Genomic DNA, 17137 nt, shown 5'->3' with positions numbered 1-17137 from the left:
TGCTGAGCAGCAGCGTTCACTGACCCCAGGCTACAAGACCTGGGAGGGCGTTTGGAAAGGGCTCTCGGCAGCAGAGTATCATGTTCTAGGGTTATATCACATCGTCAGCCTTCCCAGTGCATGCACCGAAGATGTCGGGGGGCTCTGGCTTTCTTCCCTGTAGCGTTATTTTTGGACTGGTTAGGCGTTAATCACGTCCCTTTAAAATATTTATTACAGCAGTTTGAGGTGAAACTCTATCTTGGCTGTGGATAGCCTTGGCCAAGTGCTCTTTGATTAGATTTAGGTTTGCTCTGAGCCTTGCTAGTGGCTGAATGGACTAAAGCAGGAATGGAAGGAACAGGCAGAGGTCAGGGGAGGGAAGGGACATGTAGGGTATGAGAGGTTACGTGACCATGGATTAATTTCACTTTATGACATACGGCATGTATTTTAATACACAACAGATGGGCGTCACTGTACAACAGTTACTGTTCACAGTGTAACAAATTGAATCTATTTCACTCACATTAAAGCTTCTGCTCTACAATCTAAGAATGCCAATAGGCAGGAACCAACAAAAACATGCAGGTCCAGCACCTAATCACTTTTTTTTTTTTTTGCTTTTCCCTTTTTTCTTTAATTACCAATAACTATGATCAAAGGGAAGAAGGCTTTGGGCCCGATTGGGAAATAATACGCAGGAAGAGGAGCTGCAGAAGGACTGCTCTCCACAAAGTAAAAGGGACAGGCAGGCAGCAGCAGTGCAGGAGGAATGAATGTATGTGTGTGTGAGTAAATGGGAGGCTGCCTGGAATGAGTGTGTGTGTGACTCGGAGGCTGCCTGGAATGAGTGTGTGTGTGTGTTTGTGTGTGTGAGTGACTGGGAGGCTTCCTGTGATGAGTGTGTGTGTGACTCGGAGGCTGCCTGGAATGAGTGTGTGTGTGTGTGTGTGTGTGAGTGACTGGGAGGCTGCCTGGGATATGTGTGTGTGTATGTGTGTATGAATGGGAGACTGCCTGTGATGAGTGTGTGTGTGACTCGGAGGCTGCCTGGAATGAGTGTGTGTGTGTGTGTGTGTGTGTGTGAGTGAGTGACTGAGAGGCTGCCTGGGATATGTGTGTGTGTGTGTATGTGTGTATGAATGGGAGGCTGCCTGTGATGAGTGTGTGTGTGACTCGGAGGCTGCCTGGAATGAGTGTGTGTGTGTGTGTGTGTGAGTGACTGGGAGGCTGCCTGGGATATGTGTGTGTGCGTATGTGTGTATGAATGGGAGACTGCCTGGGATGGATGTGTGTGTGTGTGTGAGAGAGAGAAAATGGGGGGTTGCAGGTGGATTCCAACCTGCCAGCAGCAGAAATGAAGATGAGAGCCTGGGGCTGCTGGTAAATCCCAACCAAAGAAGACTGGAGACACCTACAGGTTTGTCTGAGAGGGAGTGTATGTGTGTGTGTGTATAAGAGAGTAGAACATTTGTGTATCCCACTCCCACTACTCCACGACAATCCCAGGTTGACTGGAAATCAAAAGTTCCCAGGTATGGAGAGCGTGAATTTTTAAAATCCCTTTTAGTTTTATTTTTCAGTTATTATTTGCTGTGCCTGCTATTTTGAAATATTTTATTGGTGTTTGGGACATTTAATAAAACTTGTATATGAGTTTTTAATTATTTGATATTTTATTAATCAGCTTTTTTTGAAATATTATTAGTATGTGTTTAGTATTATGATTATGTATTTATTTTATTTCTTAATTTTATTGTGCGATGTTTGAGGACTGGTGATGGTTCTGTTTTCTCATTGTTGCGTTCTGCTTCATGTGGTTTCCAGTTCAGTTTTTGTCTGCGCGTTTCTATTTCTACTTTATGGTTGCTCTATTCTGTATTGGGTGAGGGTCTGTTTATGTTCTGCATGTGTGACTGAGGTGAGGTATTTTCCTAATAGAAAGTGTATTAATGTATTCGGGCTTTCAGAGGGTCAAGCCCACACCCAACACATAGGCCTAATGCCATATAGGTTCTAGGTGGGGTTTTTTTTTTGCAGGGACTTCTGGTTGGCATCACAGCAGTGCATGTAAATATAAAGTAAGTGATATTTTACTGCCCCCTCCCCTGCTAAATCTTCTCTAAGTAAGCGAGCGTTATCTACAGCAGGGCCGACTCTATGGAACACTCTCCCACCAGACCTCCGTCTCCAAACTTTCAAGAAAGACTTAAAAACTTGGCTTTTCAGTCAAGCTTTCCCTGAAAACCCAAGTTCTCTCTGACGCCGTTCTTATAACATGGACTAAGGTCTAAGGCCAGCGGTTAATGGGCGCACCGTTTTCTCTACACAGCCCTCCCAGGACTCATCTGGGTTTCTCCCTCCTATAGTTTTCTTCCGTAGGCTCTGCCCCTCACCCCTTCTTGCCCCCTCCCTCCCTCCCACCCCCCTTGCCATCCTTTCCCTCCTTCTTTTCCCCTATTCCAAGTAACTTAACCATCCTGTTTTGTTATAATGTATTTTATTATAATGTATTTTTTTATTTTTTATTAACACTGCGTTGAAGCTGCTTTCGGTTTGTAATTGTCCCTTGGTTTTTTTTTCCCCAAACGTTTGAATGTTATAACGCGCTAATGTTGTTTAATGTATCGCCTCCCAGCGAAGGTTCTGTTTCAGTGTAAACCGGTGTGATCTGTATTCTTTACAGGAATGTCGGTATATAAGAACTCAAAATAAATAAAAATAAATACATTTTTCCCTGAGAATACTGCATGTTGATATTTTTCATGTAAAATATAAATGCATAACTCTTCACTGTGTGTGTGTGGAATGAGGCATGGGGGGCATTGTGCAAGGCTATAAGGTTCACCTGGGGCACCTAATACCCTTGCACCAGCCATTGTACGGGGGGGGGGGGGGGGGTGGAATGGTGTCAGTTTTTAAAGTTTGTATCACTGAAGGGAGCTGGACTTTTGTTTGGTGGGCCCGGGAAAGAGAATGAATGAAAGTGAAGGAAGGGGGCAGCACAGGAATTGTTTGCACAGGGCCCTGCTTCAACCCCTCTCCTCCAGGAAGTCTGCAAAGAACAGGGGGGGAGGGGCTGCAGAAAGGAGCAGAGCAATTGTTTTCAACTCCGCAGTGTCTGCTCCAGCTTTTCCTCCTCCTGTCCCCACAGGATAGCAGTTGATCTAATTAAAGGTATCACAGTTACCCAACTGTTTGGATTGTTTTCTGTGAACAGCTGTCAATTTTGGCAGGGTAACACGGTGCTTTCTGTCACTTACCTCTGACTCTTTATAATAACGCTCAGGAATTTCATCACAGGCAATATCAATGAAACATACTTCTCTTTCTAGGTCTTTGGCCTCATTGTCAAAAATCTGTGGGACACAAAAATAAAAATGAAAAGTTGAAATACACGCAACGTGAAAATGCAAAAACCTTCTCACAGTTTTGTAGTAAATTTATCAACTCTAGCAGATACACTTCATTGATTGAGTCCTAGTATCCAAATGGGACATTTCAGAATTCCCATGAAGGTCCCAGTCCCATGAAAGATTGTCTGCTCCTAAACACCAATGGAAGAGTAACTAGCTATAAGCAGAGATGGGCTGACAAACTGTCATCGCAATTAGCAGTGTGCCGGAGCCAGCCTTAGCCCCAGTAGTACTCTGTGCGGCCAGGGAGAGGAGTGGATCGCTTTTGAAGTGCCGGTGGCACCCCTGCCACAGTGGCACCTCTTTGCAGCCACACTGGTTGCACAACCCTAAAACCAGCCCTGAAGGCTACTGACCATCAGAAGGGAACTATTTAATCAAATTGGACTTCTGATCTGCCTTCCCTGATTTTCTTGAGCACTTTTGCAGAAGAAAGAGTGGTCTAGAGGTTGGTGCCCTGGTCTGTGGTTGAGGAGAGGTTCGGAGATGTGAATGCAATACTTCTCTCTGTCCCTAAATCTTTGGATTGTGATCCAATAAACATCCAGATCATGAGTGGTGTGTATGATCATGGAGGACAGTCTTTTTCTGCATATGTATAACTGCAAGTTACTATTCCCTTGCAATTAATTATTTTTTTCAGTAAATAGCTAATCTAATTGATCATTTGCAAAGCATCGTTCCAGTAGTTCCTAGCACTCAAGGATGAAGGGGAACCTTACAATTAAAGTATGCTAAATTTGATCTTTGAAGCCACTGCGCGATGCCTAGTAAGCAATGTAAGTATGCAACCCCAAACAACATCTACAAGATTATTCCAAACTGATCTTTCCTCAGTTATATCACCTGCATTCACATTTGCTATAAATTGGACTCCTTAGGTATGTCACATGCTTTCAAAGGCCTTTTTATACTGACTCTTCTGGCACAGCTCTTCTTGATTCACTGGTATTTTCCTTTCCCCCGATCCTGAGTAGGCGTTGAAGATGTTATTCAGCATATGACAGCAGCACATTAATTGCTATTCAGTTTTCTGATTTTCTTGAATAGAATCATTCTGTATTTTGTGAAAAGTGAAGTTCCTCTCCCATAACTTGTGATTTACACACCCACCCTCTCTCCCCCCCCAGCAAGGATGGACATATGGCATGTTGTATTGTGCTGTCAAATTTCAAGAGATGAAGGGTGATGCTGCAATCCAAAAATATGGAGCGTTCTTTAATAATTTCCATTTGTAACCGATATGCACGCCAAGTAGTTTTTCATGGTGAGGACACAGTGATGATTTTTGACTGAAAGAGAAGGATTTCTGCTGAATGAAATAAGAGAGATAAAGCAGACCGAAGAAGGTGGCTGGATTGCCGGAGCCCAGTCCGATCTCTGCAGTGTCCCTGTCCGAGCATCCTGTCATTAGTAAAACCTCTGCATTGACATCTGAAGGGTTCTGATGAGGCTGCATCACGTGCGTCCTTCCACCTCTGGGATTTCATTGGCCGCAACCTTTCAATAGCTTTGATATTCACCACTGACAGTCGATTTTATATCTGTGTGCGCTGTACGAGTCGTGCAAGCAATTGCAAGTCATGTTGGAACCGGGTGGATATCAGGCCTGTATTGAGTTTGATGAAATTTTCAGATTTTCCCCAAAATCTGTTGACGTATTACCAGGGTCTATGGAAAAGAATTTCCCAGATGTTTCAAAGCGTTCGAAGGGGAGACTCAAAAAAAGTGGCTTTTTTATTTTCCTTTTTGAAAAGCCCCTGATGACAAATTCAGATGTGCATTATTCAAATGTTTTCAGTCTGCTTTAGGCTTATTTACAAACGTTTGGTGAACCAATTTGATGGCTGTGTTGTCCAGCCATCTGTCTGTAGGTACACGTGTACTGGTGGCTCTCTTCGTGGAAAGACTGGGCTGAAATTTGGTGGAAGTGTCTCTTTTATGAAGTTACAAAACTCCTGCCAGATCTGTTCAGGAGGAAGGCCCACAGCAAACTGTGTGGGGAGACTGAAGCAGTCACAGGAGCAGATGGAAACCTTGAATTTAGTAGGCAAGAAGACTAGACAACAGAACAGGGGTGAGCAATCCTGGTGGGGGTTTCAGGATACACCTAATCAATATGCATGATATATTTGCATATAATTGAGGAAATGTGCATTCAGATCCATCTCATGCATATTTGCTAGGGATACCCTGACTGCTTTGTGGCCCTCGAGGACTGAAGCTGGCCATCTCTGTGCTAGAAGCATACACTCGACAACTTGTTCAGTAAGGTCCTCTGTCTTCATTCTAAATTACATTACAAACCTAGAGAGATGTGCAGCCAACTGTGTACCAAACTGACTGCTCAATATGTGGAAACAGATTCCAAAGTGCCACTCCCATCCGCCTATCCACTTATCCCCACCCGCTGAGAAGATGACATCATCAACGTGCTTCCGGGTGCCTATAAAGAAAAGCCCATAGCTGGTGGGCTACTGGCGAAGGGCCGCAGGCAAAGGGCCTGTTCCCTTTGTGTGCCCCTCATGGGCCACTGTGGACTATTGTGCTAAATTTTTATTTTATTTTAATCAAGATGCTGTTTGTTTTCTTCTTGTATGTTATCCGATTGTTTGCTTTTCCATCAATGGAAGGGAATATTCCTGTTACTGTGGGTCAGGGCAGGTGTGCTGGTTTACCTCTAAATAGAAGGGGCTGGATTTTAAAAAGGTTACGCACATAACCGGTCATACGCGCGCCGGGCCTATTTTCAAAAGGCCTGGCGACGCCCGTAAAGCCCCGGGACACGTGTAAGTCCCGGAGCTTTACTAAAGGGGCGGTCTGGGGTCGGGGCATGGGCAGGGTCAGAGGCCTCCGAAACAGTGGCCCATTTGCCGCTGTGCCGGGGATCGCACACCGGCAGTTAGCCAGCGTGCGCAACTTACTTCAGCCCCAGGGCTGAAGTAAGTTTTGAAACAGAAGTTAAAAAAAGAAAAAGGTAGGGGGGAAAGGGCGGGGGAGGTAGGGGGAAGGGAAAGTGGGGTGGGGGTTAGGGACGTTCTCTCCGAGGCTCTCCGATTTCGGAGCGGCCTGGGAGAGAACGGGGGAAGACAGTGCGCGTGTGTTATAAAATCAGGCGTACATGTGTGCGCGCCGGGTAGCGGGCGCACATGTACGCCCATGCGCACATCTTAAAATCTACCCCTTAGCATTTTAGCAGAGAGAGGGTATCAGTTAGAAGGGACTGCTAACATATCCAATCTCGAGAGTTACTGGCAGGATATGTAAACGCTAGGTCTGTAAGAAATAAGGAGCAGGATATTTTTAATATAATTCTTGGCGGAGCTTCGCCAAGAATTATATTAAATTATAAAAATATAAAAATTATATTTTTAATATAATTCTTGGCGGAGCTTCGCCAAGAAACAAGTCATCAAACTTTTAAAAAACACCTAAAAACATGGCTGTTCCGACAAGCCTTCCCGGAATCGCAAGAACACTCTGACACCGGTCAAAAGGCAAAATAGACCACTACAAGACCCATGATCACTCCCACTCCCCCCAGGGCCCGCTTACGTCTGATTGGACAGTCCACATATTAAAAAAAGACAGCCTAGCAGATGCTCTAGTTCACTGGCTTATGTTACGCCCATTAACATTGCACGCTGTTACTTGTATGACTCAACTTTACTTTATTTATTTTGTTACGTATATTTAACGCTGTTCGACAATTTATTTATGACTATCTAATATTTACGTTCTAATGTTCAGACACCCTGTTTAATGTAACGCCTTAACCGCGACTGTTTTGTTTTATGGAAACCGATTTGATTTGATATTTGTATCGAGAATGTCGGTATATAAAAATTCTAAATAAATAAATAAATAAATTCAACAGCATCATTTAGATGCACTGTTTGTATCTGAGTCATGGCATTACACTCATGATAATATTTTACTTAATCAGCTTTGCCCAGTGGGTTATACTTATGTTGAACCAGCCCATGTCTATGGAAGGGGTGGAGGAGTTCTGATTATATACAGAAGCTCACTACCGCTTCAATGTCTGGATTTTAAATTTTTCTCTTCAGTAGAATCAGTAATAATTAGAGTTTTTTCATGGGTTTTTTGCTTAATATATTGGTCCCCGGGTATGGTTATGTCTGATGTTATAAATATGACAGATCATTTGGTTTATTTACAAATGCAACATGACCGTTTAATAATAATGGAAGAATTTAATTTTCATATAGGTGACGCCACTTCTCTCTATACAAAATGAATATTGTCCGGCTTATTTCAGTTTCAACATATAAAGCGGGTCATATATTAGATGTTTTATTCATTCATGAAAAATGGAACGCGAATGTAGAAGTTCAAAAGATTTTTTATATGTTATGATCAGATCATTATTTAATATTGTTTAGTGTATGGCTCCTTGCAGGCCAGCTGCCTTGCATGAAGAATAATTTCAGATCAGTAAGATTGCCTTTGAATATGGAATTGTTTAAAAAGGATTGTGCAAGTAATGGTTGATAAAGCTCTGACTGAAAGAGAGAGTGACTCGTGAATGTAGATATGCTGACTAATATTTGGGATTCCACATTTTCACAAGCATATAACAAGCTAGCACGGCGAAAGATGTAAAAGTCAGATACCCTTGTAAATGTGCTCCATGGTATTCCAAAGAGACCAGGACTAAGAGAAAAGAAGTATGTAGAGCTGAAAGAGCTTGGAGAAGAGAGAAATCAGAAATTTCTAAATGTGTTTACTTGGATATTCTTAAAAGTTATAGAAAAGACTGTTCAGAGAGGAAGAAGGCCTATATTGGTATGAAGATAAATAGTTCTTTGAATCATCCACATGAACTCTTCTTGATTGTGAGGAGACTGACAAGAAAACCTGATTCACATGTGGTTGGCTTACCAAGCAGTAACGATTTTGCTTTTTATTTTGAAAATAAAGAAAGGAATATTTGATCTCAGTTTAAAAGCTGTGATAAAATATTTCACGATTTGGAGGATTTTAGTTGTCATTCTGGACAGACAGAGTTCACTTATGCTTTTCTACCTGAGATAACTTCGATACAAGGGAAACTACATAACACACATTCAGGCTGATGCAATATCAGCTCACGTAAAAACAGGCGCTCTCCTAACGCGTGCCCAGCCACATCTCCTGGACATTTTTAGATGCGCTAATCCTGTATTGCATTGGGGGTTATGGACGCGTGTCCAAACGCATATTAAGCTGTGCACTGGCTGCAGCGCACGGTATTGCATCAGCCTGATTGTACGTTAGATCCATGCCCTTTTGTAATAATTAAGGGGCTGCAGGAACCTATCTACAAAGTCATTCAGTTTATAATAAATAAATCCTTGTCAGAAGGTAAGATACCTGGATTACTGAAAGAAGCAGTAGTACACCTGATTCAGAAAAATCATATATCCCTGATAGATGATATTACCAATTACCATCCAGTTTCTAACTTAAAAACAGTGAGTAAAAATTTTGAGAAATGTGTTTTGCTACAGTTGGATGAGTTCTTAGATAAACATTATGCCCTGGCAAAGTATCAATATGGCTTTGGGAAAGCTCATAGTGCTACTACTTTCCTCACTAGATGTATTATATGCTACTCTTGATCATGATGAGGCAGGGGTGTTGATCCAATTGGATATAAGTTCTGCCTTTAAGAACATAAGATATGCCATACTGGGTCAGACCAAGGGTCCATCAAGCCCAGTATCCTGTCTCCAACAATGATCAATCCAAGTCCCAAGTACCTAGCAAGTATCCAAACATTAAATAAATCTCAAGCTACTATTGCTTATTAATTAATAGCAGTTTATGGATTTTTCCTCTAGGAACTTATCCAAACCTTTTTTAAACCCAATTACACTAACTGCCATAACTACATCCTCTGGCAATGAATTCCAGAGCTTAACTATGTGCTGAGTGAAAAAGAATTGTCTTCAATTTGTTTTAAATGAGCTACTTGCTAACTTCATGGAGTGCCCCCTAGTCTTTCTATTATCTGAGAGAGTAATTAACTGATTTACAATTAACTTGTTCAAGTCCTTTCATGATTTTGTAGACTGCTATCATATCCTCCTTCATTGTCTCTTCTCCAAACTAAAAAGCCCTAACTTCCATAGAAACATAGAAATGACTGCAGAAAAGACCAAACAGCCCATCCAGTCTGCTCAGCAATTTTAACACTTTTTTTTTCATACTAATATGTTACTCTTGGCTCTTAGTAACCTTTTGGTTCTATTTCCCTTCCACCCCCACCATTAAAGTAGAGAGCAGTGTTGGAACTGCATCTAAGTGAAATATCTAGCTTAATTAGTTAGGGGTAGTAACCGCCACAGTAAGCAAGCTATACCCATGCTTATTTGTTTACCCAGACTAAATAATTCAGTCCTTGTTGGTTGTTGTCTGTATATAGATCTACTTTTCTTCATTCCCCCTGCTGTTGAAGCAGAGAGTTATGCATTGCTGGATATGCATTGAACGTGAAGTATCAGTCTTTCTCCCCTGCCGTAGAAGCAGAGAGTTATGCTGGATATGCATTGAAAGTGAAGTATGAGACTTTCTCCCCTGCCGTTGAAGCAGAGAGCTATGCTGGATATGTGTGAAGTATCAGTCTTTCTCCCCTGCCGTAGAAGCAGAGAATTATGCTGGATATGCATTGAAAGTGAAGTATGAGACTTTCTCCCCTGCCGTTGAAGCAGAGAGCTATGTTGGATATGCATTGAAAGTGAAGTATCAGGCTTATTTGGTTTGGGGTAGTAACCGCCGTAACAAGCAAGCTACTCCCTGCTTTTTTGTGAAAGCAAATCCTTTTTCCTCGTTTCCTCTTGCCGTTGAAGCTTAGAGCAATGTTGGAGTCGCATTAATCGTGTGTATGTTTATTGAATAAGAGTATTATCTCCAGGTAGTACCCATCATTCCCGCGAGCCACCCATTCTTCATTCATGTCCTCTAGACTTTATGGATCCACAGTGTTTATCCTATGCCCCTTTGAAGTCCTTCACAGATCTGGTCTTCACCATTTCCTCCGGAAGGGCATTCCAGGCATCCACCACCCTCTCCGTGAAGAAATACTTCCTGACATTGGTTCTGAGTCTTCCTCCCTGGAGCTTCAAATCGTGACCCCTGGTTCTGCTGATTTTTTTCTGACGGAAAAGGTTTGTCGTTGTCTTGTTATCATTAAAACCTTTCATGTATCTGAAAGTCTGAATCATATCACCTCTGCTCCTCCTTTCCTCCAGGGTGTACTTATTTACATTCTTCAATCTCTCCTCATAAGTCATTTGATGAAGACCATTCACCTTTTTGGTCGCCCTTCTCTGAACCGCCTCCATCTTGTCTCTGTCTCTTTGGAGATACGGTCTCCAGAACTGAACACAGTACTCCAGGTGAGGCCTCACCAAGGACCTGTACAAGAGGATAATCACTTCCCTTTTCTTACTCATTATTCCTCTCTCTATGCAGCCCAGCATTCTTCTGGCTTTAGCTATCGCCTTGTCACATTGTTTCGCTGACTTCAGATCATTAGACACTATCACCCCAAGGTCTCTCCCCTGCTCCGTGCACATCAGCCTTTCTCCACCCATCTCCCCCCTTTCCTCATAGGGCAGTCGTTCCATGCCACTTATCATTTTGGTCGCCTTTCTCTGCACTTTCTCCAGTGCAGCTATATCTTTTTTGAGATGTGGAGACCAGAATTGCACACAGTATTCAAGATGCAGTCTCACTATGGAGCGATACAGAGGCATTATGACATCCATTGTTTTATTTGCCATTCCCTTCTTAATAATTCCTAACATTCTGTTTGCTTTTTTGACTGCCACAGCAAACTGAGCCGATGATTTCAATGTGTTATGCACTATGATGCCTAGATCTCTTTCCTGGGTGGTAACTCCTAAGATAGAACCTAACATTGTGTAACTACAGCATGATGTTACGGAAGTGCTAGGAGAGCAGTTCCTTTTTCCAGGGGATTGTGTGTTCTTGGGCCATGGCTCGACCACAGAGGAACTCCGAAGAGGTGCCGAGGCAGGAGAAGCATGCCCGAACATGGGCTGGACAGGAGTGAGGCTGGAGTGAAGACAGGCAATGGAATCCGGAGCAGGAACAAGGCTTGAGCGAAGACAAGGATGATTGAAGGAACTGACCCTCCACCGGACCTGCACGCTCCGGGAAGACCAACAATGCAATGGTGGTCTTATGAACAGTCCTCCGACCATTACAAGCCCTTTTGGACCTGCCACTGGGTAACGGCAAGAAGCGGCAGGCCAGATGGAGGCCAGGGCAAACAAAGACTGGAATATATAGATTCAGATGAAGACTCAGGTGAAGACGTAGGTACTTGGATGAAGTCTCAGATGAAGACACGTGGATGAAGACAAGGAGTCAGGAGTGAGGTTCTAAAGACAAGGAGTCAGGAGCGAGGTTCTGAAGACAAGGAGTCAGGCGCGAGGTTCAAGAGCTGGGTTGAGACTGTGTCGCAGCGCGCCCTACACAGCCGCCAGTGGCTGGTCGCAGACCACGCTGGAACAGAACAGGTTCTGGCAAAGTCTTTAGCATGGACGGAGCAGACACAAGGGAATCCGAGGGCCGGCAAGGTTCAGGACACAGGGCCAAGACAGGACTTGGCTTCAAGCAAGGATTACCCTTCGAAGGCTTGTGCTGCGGTAGTGAAGAAGGCATTGTACCACGAAGCGCCCTACTCAGCCTGCCTGTGGGGCTGGTCACGGACCACGACATGGCACACCAGGAAAGGTGGTGACAAGGAACCAGGGGTTCAGGGCATCTGGACTGGAACACGGACATCAGGAACAGGAGATGGACATCAGAACTGGATCACGGACATCAGAAATGGAGGATGGACATCTGGACTGGATCAAAGACATCAGGAACTGGAAGACAGACATCAAGACTGACCGTGGATATCAGGAGTGGAAGACGGACATCTGGAGTGGATCAAGGACATCAGGAATGGATCACAGACTTCAGGATGAGACGTGGAGCTCCAACAGAAAACAAATAACACAGGTCCTTGAAGAAGAGCTGGAACAGAGAAGACTCCTGGAGTGAAGAACAGGAACATCCAGGAGCAACTAACTCCTTGCAAAGGCTAAGCTGGAATGAACACTGGGCCCTTTTGTAAGGCTGAAGGGGACTACGCCCAGGGAGGAGCTAGCAGAGGGCCACACCTGGCTGGCCCTTTAAAGGCAGACGTGAGGCGCGCGCCCACGCCTAGAGGAAGCTGGAGAAGAGAAGACACGCTGGTGGCGTCCTAGCCACATGGAGGGACCAGGAAGGAGTAAGGTAGGCTGCAGGAGCGGCTCCAGCCGCGAAGAAGGAAGGGACAGCAGCAGGCACCAGCAGGGACGGCCTCTCTGCCGGCTGAAGACCCTGGCAGCGGCGAAGAGGAAGCAGGAGTGGCTCCAGCTGCGAAGACTGAAAAGGGACGCAGGCAGGCTGCAGGCACTGGCAGGGAAGACCTCCTTGCCGGGCAAGGACCCCGGGAGCAGCTCCAGCCACGAAGACTGAAGCATCAGGGAGCAGGAGCGGCATCGGCCGTGAAAGGAGGCTCCCGGCAGGGCTCAGCCCTGCCATGCAGGGCAGGAGACACCACAGCCTCCAGACCGTGGAGGACGTCGGGGGCGGAGTGACGCGTTCTGGGGGGCAGCTGGGAGGACAGCTGAGACTGGCGTCGGCGGCCTGACTGGCTGCGAAGGTAGGGAGCCTGCCCGCGCTCGTCACGGGCAGGTTCACAACACGAGTTATTTTCCCCTATATGCATCACCTTGCACTTGTTCACATTAAATTTCATCTGCCATTTGGATGCCCCAGTCTTCCAGTCTCGCAAGGTCCTCCTGCAATTTATCACAATCCGCTTGAGATTTAACTATGATCTGATGCTTTTTCATCTTCAAGAGAGAGTACTTTCGGGGACTATATTAAGGGGGTTTGATTATTTTTGACTGAACAATACCAGCAGGTGTACTCTGAGAAAAACTATTCTTCCAGAGTTAAAATTGAGTCCGGTGTACCACAAAGAAGCACATTATCTGTGGTAATGCTTAATGTATATGCAAGTCCATTGACTAAGAAATTAGAGAGGATGGGTATGCCGATGACATCCAATTTTTTGTACCATGCGATAAGTTGGGTTTCTTTCCTGATAAAAATGTTCAAATGATAATGCAGGAAATAAACAATTGGCTATGTGACAGTAAATTTTCATTAAATATAGCCAAGACTGTTTTGATATGGGTGGGGAAAACTACGCCATCAATAATGTTTGGTCCAGTGGTGTTTCAGAAGAGTTCTTTGCAAGTGGTTTTTGAATCCAGAAACCAAGATGTTATTAAGAATAGCAAATTAACAATGAGACCTTGTTTGCGAAATGTGATAAAAAGAGAAGTTTATAAATTAAAACTGCTAAAGTCCCTTAGATATTTCCTCCCACAAGAATCTTTCAGAACAGTAGTACAAGCATTGGTATTGTCACAAATTGATTTTTGTAATAGTTTATTGGTGGGATTGCCCAACATATATGTTCGGGCATTGCAACTGCTAAAAATTTCTACTGTTAGAGTGCTGCTGAAAATCATTCCTTTTGAGCATATTACACCAGTTTTGGTGTCGCTTCACTGGTTACCAGTTAAATTGAGAGCACGTTTTAAACTATTAGTTATAATTGTTGAATGGAGAAACAAAGTTTTGTTTTATCAAATAATCTTATCCCTTATGTTCCTGATAGGGTATTGAGCTCTGCAGGGAAAGGCTTGCCTACTGCAAGATTACAGTCAACTCGTGAGCGTATGTTTTCATATGCTACCCCTAAATTATGGAATAGATTGCCTGCAGATGTACGAGAGGAAAGAGATATTAAGGTTTCTAGGAAAAAGTTAAAGGCTATGTTTTTTAGAGAAGAATTTTTATATGAAATGTTAATTTGAATTGTAATTTATTTATATATGTGTGTAATGTATATTTTTAATTATGGCTGTCTTAATATTGTAATCCACTCTGACAAAGTTTTAGAGATGCAGAAAACAAGTCTTGTATAAGTAAATAAGTAAATAAATAAAATAAAAGTTGTCTCATCTGCATTTTTAGGAATAGAGAACTTCAAAGCAGCATGCAAGACTTATAGAATTATAAGAGTCATTGACTGGAAGCCATTAGCATATTCTACAGCAGTGGTTCCCAAGCCTGTCCTGAAGGGTCACCCTATTTGTTCAGGTATTCAGGATATCTACAATGAATATGCATGAGTCAGATTTGCATTCACTGAATACCTAGTGTATGTAAATCTATCCCAGGTTAAGTGCATCTCCAGGACCTATGTGGGCACCACTGGTCTCAGTAATGGATAAAGAAAAACTTCCTTTTAGGAATTATTTTCTGTTTCCTGCTTCCTTATGACAGGTTTAGCACTCAAGGCACTCCTGTCCTGATGAACATACATTACACACTAGGAAAGGAAAATGTCTGATTATCTGATTACTCATTCTGATTTCAGAATATTACAGTATATGAAAACATTCCATAAACAGGTGAAAGCAAATTAATATCAATGTTCTCTGACATTCTCACTTGGATACCAGCTCTTTATCATTAGGAAGTTGTTTTTTTAAATAATTTTCTATTTATTGAAGGTGCAAGGAGAAATGACACATATTTACAAGAAAAACCTCAGCCTAATATACAGCATCTCTGTTGTGATCACGCTCTGCGGGCCATGAGGAGGGACGCAAAGGTGCTGTCATCTGCTCCAGGAGCGAGTGAGCCCTTGGCCCATGAGGCGCTCAGGAGGAGCACCAGGGTAGGTCAGCGAGTGCAGAGAGGAGTGGAGCACTGACAGGAACTGAGACGAAGAGGAGCAGGCCCCTGCTGAGCTACACGCCGCAATGAAGTCGGACAGAGTCAGAGAGCTGGGAATGAGGAGACCAGGAACTGGAACTGAAGACTCGGGATCCTGGAACAAGAAAGGAGTCAGAGTACATAGACCCGACAAGACCATTGGAGACTTGGATGAGACGAGACTCTTGGAGGCTTAGACGAGACGAAGACACTGGAAACTTGGAACATGGAACTCAGACAGATGAGGATACTTGGAACGTGGGACTCAGACAGACGAGGATACTTGGAACTTGGAACATGGAACTCAGACAGAACAGGATACTTGGAACATGGAACTCAGACAGACGAGAATACTTGGAACTTGGAACGTGGAACTCAGACAGACGAGGATACTTAGAACGTGGAACTCAGACAGATGAGGATACTTGGAACTTGAAAGTAAGATGCTCTGACGTGGATGGAAATCAAACATAGACTGAGGAGAGGATTCCAGTTACTCAGACAAGGACTTTTGGAAGGACTTGGACAAGGACTTGGAAAGGCTCACACGAAGACTTGGATCTTGGAACTCGGATGAGATGAGACAAGGATTCTTTGAACTTGGAAGGACCCAGACAAGGACTTGGAAGAACTCTGAGTGCTAGGAAGACTCAGACATGGACTCGGGACTTGGAACTTGGAAAACTCAGGACGAGGACAGAGGCTCAGAAACTGGGAAAAGTCCGGGGATTGCTCAAAGACAATCCTGCCGGAAGAGATCTCCAGCCACCAGGAAATGGACACCAGATAGGACAGATTTACTCCCAGGAAAGGTCAGCTGGAGATGAGGACCGGGGAGAGCAGACTGAACCCGGACCTTGAAGACTGGCGGTGCTTCGGGATTAGGACTGGAACATGGGACATCAGGTACAAAGAGACACCGGTACCTCGGGACATCAGGACATCTAGAAACAGAGGGATGTCGGGACATCAAGAGACGGATACATCAGAAGCACAAAGAACAAGAAGTCATCTGGACAGGAGCAGAGAGATGTGAATCGGAGATGACATACAATCCAAAGGCACTGAAGGACTGAAGCAGTGCCTTTATATAGGGCAGAACCAGGAAGAGCCCTGAAGACATTCTCAGGAGGGCTGAAGAGGAACTTCCTGTCGTTGGCCCTTTAAAAGAGGAAAGAAGTCACGCGGCCAGCCCCTAGAGGGAGCTCTGGAGCACAGGGGGCGGAGCTGAGGCCTGCAGTGACGTTGGACTGAAGAAAGAAGACCGGAGGCATCTCCTGCCACTGAAGAGGAGCTGTGCTGGGGCAGGACCGGCCAAGAAGGGGAGATGGTGTTGGCGGCTCCCTGCCACGAAGAGGAATCGGCGGCAGCACTCGGGCCATGGAGGAGGGGAATCCCCCGAAGGAGGAGCACTCAGCCGGCGGCATTTGGCCACGAAGGGAAGGAAATCCCAGTGGGGGGGGGGTCCCCGAAGGAGACATTGGCAGCGCGGCTCCAGCCGCACAGAAGGGACGGCAGAAGCGGCAGCAGGCCACAAAGAGGAGCGCGGCTTGGCAGCGATCCGGGCCGCAGAGCAAGGAGGAAGGCGAGGGCCTGTCCGTGGGATGATGTACGCGGGCAGGGGCGAACTGTTGTATCTGCCAGCAAATCTGCTGTCAGATACAAGTACAGCTTGTATCTGCCAGCAAATATAGTTTACAATATATGAAGAAATAAAATTAGAACGCTCTCTAAAAGATAATAAAGTATATAGACAAGAAAGGTCTTATCCTACTTAAAAAAATATTTGCAGGCAAATGCAATATATATATATATATATATATATATATATATATATATATATATATATATATATACATATATATAGTATCCAC

The 17137-nt window shown here is 44.2% G+C and overlaps 1 protein-coding gene across 4 annotated transcripts in view; it reads right to left on the bottom strand.

Annotated features, from left to right (window-relative positions):
* PITPNC1 (phosphatidylinositol transfer protein cytoplasmic 1) overlaps nucleotides 1-17137 on the bottom strand; it is a 415353-nt gene that overhangs the window by 60589 nt on the left and 337627 nt on the right. For all 4 annotated transcript variants that reach the window (XM_029599349.1, XM_029599348.1, XM_029599346.1 and 1 more), the window contains exon 6: nucleotides 3246-3341. In XM_029599349.1, coding sequence (XP_029455209.1) covers nucleotides 3246-3341 — 96 coding nt within the window. The remainder of the gene's footprint in view (nucleotides 1-3245; nucleotides 3342-17137) is intronic.

This window comes from Rhinatrema bivittatum, chromosome 4 (genome assembly GCF_901001135.1).
Source record: "Rhinatrema bivittatum chromosome 4, aRhiBiv1.1, whole genome shotgun sequence".
Classification (NCBI taxonomy): Eukaryota; Metazoa; Chordata; class Amphibia; order Gymnophiona; family Rhinatrematidae; genus Rhinatrema; species Rhinatrema bivittatum.
The sequence above is the reverse complement of the archived record's forward strand: the minus strand, read 5'-3'. Positions and strand labels throughout refer to the sequence as shown.